The 2524-nt window shown below is 39.1% G+C and overlaps 1 protein-coding gene across 1 annotated transcript; it reads left to right on the forward strand.

Moving 5' to 3' along the window:
- On the forward strand, positions 334 to 1512 carry LOC107611275. The gene is made up of 3 exons (XM_016313222.1): positions 334 to 557; positions 687 to 993; positions 1108 to 1512. Exons 1-3 carry the CDS (start codon positions 334 to 336, stop codon positions 1510 to 1512), a joined length of 936 nt encoding a protein of 311 aa, XP_016168708.1.

Genomic DNA, 2524 nt, shown 5'->3' on the forward strand with positions numbered 1-2524 from the left:
GCTGATCACGAGTCAAAATTCAAATGTCTTGCTAGACAAGTCGAACGAATTGCCCGAATCGTAGATTATGAGGAAGGTGAAAGGCAAGATGCCTGGGAATGAAGGATTTGAAAATGTTTTCCAAAATGAAAACAATGTTTTTAATAGAGAAAATCCTCATGTAGTTCCCCGAGGTCAAAACGCTGATGAATTTCTAGCCAGATTGCGTGCTAATCATGGCGGTGAATGTTATCAAGTCACCAAAATTGTGGAAGAAGTGCTCAATCAAGTTGGTTTGAATGTCGGTTTCATGAATCGACCTCATTTTGTGTCTACTTTCCCTCAAGCTGCCAAATGACCGAAGTGCCAAGAGGGGTGAAAAATCCAAAAGTAATCACAAAGTTTGCAGGGGAAGTTGAAGAGTCGACCACTGAACATGTCGCTCGATATTTGGTTGAGATTGAAAATTTAGCCAATGATGAGAATTTAAAAATGAAGTTTTTTCCTTCTTCGCTAACGAAGAATGCGTTTACTTGGTTTTCCAATCTCAGACCAAATTCGATAATGACATGGAATCAGTTAGAAACTGCTTTTCATGTTTAGTTTTATCGAGGGGAAATGAATATGGTAGTTACTGATCTGGTTGCTTTGAAATGAGAAGATGGTGAAACCATTGATGATTATATGATATGTTTCAAAAATTATAGAAGTAGATGCTATGTTTCATTACCTGAGAATGAAATTGTGAAAATAGCAATTATGGGACTAGGTTTCTATATGCGCCGAAAGTTACTTAATGTACATATCCCCGATATGGCCCATTTGGCCGAAAAAGTCTGTCAGACCGAGCTCATGAAAAAAGAGAAAGAGAAATATAGGAGTGAGCAACGATCAAAGAGTAAACCTTTTACTCGGAAAGAAAAAGTTGCTTATGTGACTATGGAGTCCTCAGAAGAGGAACTTGATTTCGAAACAGAGGTCAATTTGGCCGAACTTAAGAAGGGCCTTCCATATGTCTGTTCCTTACTTAAAAAGTCGAATGATTCAAAACAAAAAAGTGAAAAGAAATATAGTTTTGATATTTCGAAATCTGATCAGATTTTCGATGTGTTGCTTAAAGATAAACAGTTAATTTTGCCTGAGGGTAGAACTTTACTTTCGGTGAAAGATTTCAAAGAAAAACCATATTGTAAATTTCACCAAGCAACAAGTCATTTGACTAACAGTTGTGTTCGTTTCAGGGACCTAATTCAGGAAGCAATAATGGAGGGAGGGTTAAAATTCGACGATGGAAAGGAGGAAATGAAGGTTGATGTCGATCCCTTCGATGTTGATGCCAGCTTTGTTGAGCCATGTTTCGGAGTAAACATGGTTGGCATGTCCTATGACTTTGACGTGGCTCTTGATGATTTTGAGTCACAAGTTAGAACGGTGTATCCCCGAGCGGGAGATAGTTTGTTGGACTTTTTAGTTCAGCAAAAAATTAAAGACCGGGATGTATCTCTGTGTCCACGGTGTAATACTGTTTTTTGATTCCGAAGCAACGGTAATTTTAGAAAAGGAGAGAATAAAGAAAGAATTGGCTCATAGAGAAGAGCAGGCATGTCAGAGACAGTCGATTCGGTGCATAGAGAGTCAGAGTTTTAAGGCTCCTCAACAAAGTGTGACTACACCCTTAAGCTGATCTCAGGCTATAGGTGTCCAATGGATTCGTAACTATCAGGAGTTCCAAAAGTGGGATGCTCTATATTGACGCAACCCATAGTGGGGTCTGATGCCAGGGCATTTTGGCCAGTTTCACTGACCTTTTCTTTACTGTTTTAGGGTAGTTTCATGCATTTTCTTAGTTAATAAGCAAGTTTTGGGTAGATAATCACTTACATCTTGATTCAAGCAAACATTGTGAATTTTACATGATTTTATGAGAATTATGCATGAATTGAATGATAAAATGGATGATGCATGATCTCATGAGTTAGAACCTAGCTTTGATGCACTTTACTTGTTTGATTTCAGGACAAAGAAAGCAAGGAAGATGCCACGTTGATAGCCACGTTAGTCTAACTAACGTGACCATTAACATGGAATGGAGGCTAGCTTGCAACGTTAATAAGAAAAGTAAATACCAATAACGCCTTTGTGAGCCATCATAACCCACGTTAGTTGCCACGTTAACTACATTAACGTGGAGAGAAAGAGAGCTCCAGCGTTAGTGGTAAAAGTGAATACCACTAACGTTCCGAAAGATACAATTGGCTACGTTAAGAGTCACGTTAACTACATTAACGTGAACTCTAACGTGGGAGGAGCAAGGAAGAGCCAACGTTAGTGACACTCACCTTTGTCACTAACGTTGGACCAAGCTATTATTAGCCATGTTAGCTGCCACATTAATTACATTAATGTGGAAGCTAACGTGGAGGAAAGAAATGATGAGCCAACGTTAGTGACACTCACCTTTGTCACTAACGTTGGAGATGGCAATCACCACCATGTTAGTGGTCACGTTAATACAATTAACGTGAGGCACTAACGTGAGAAGGGG

Source organism: Arachis ipaensis, chromosome B08, assembly GCF_000816755.2.
Source record: "Arachis ipaensis cultivar K30076 chromosome B08, Araip1.1, whole genome shotgun sequence".
Classification (NCBI taxonomy): domain Eukaryota; kingdom Viridiplantae; phylum Streptophyta; class Magnoliopsida; order Fabales; family Fabaceae; genus Arachis; species Arachis ipaensis.

What these genes read in the sequence shown, in the direction of transcription:
- LOC107611275 (XM_016313222.1), top strand. Translation starts at nt 334, where the DNA reads ATGACCGAAGTGCCAAGAGGGGTGAAAAATCCAAAAGTAATCACAAAG. An exon ending in TCGATAATGACATGGAATCA is followed by an intron (nt 558 to 686) that starts GTTAGAAACTGC and finishes CAAAAATTATAG; the next exon opens with AAGTAGATGCTATGTTTCAT. An exon ending in TTAAGAAGGGCCTTCCATAT is followed by an intron (nt 994 to 1,107) that starts GTCTGTTCCTTA and finishes AAAGATAAACAG; the next exon opens with TTAATTTTGCCTGAGGGTAG.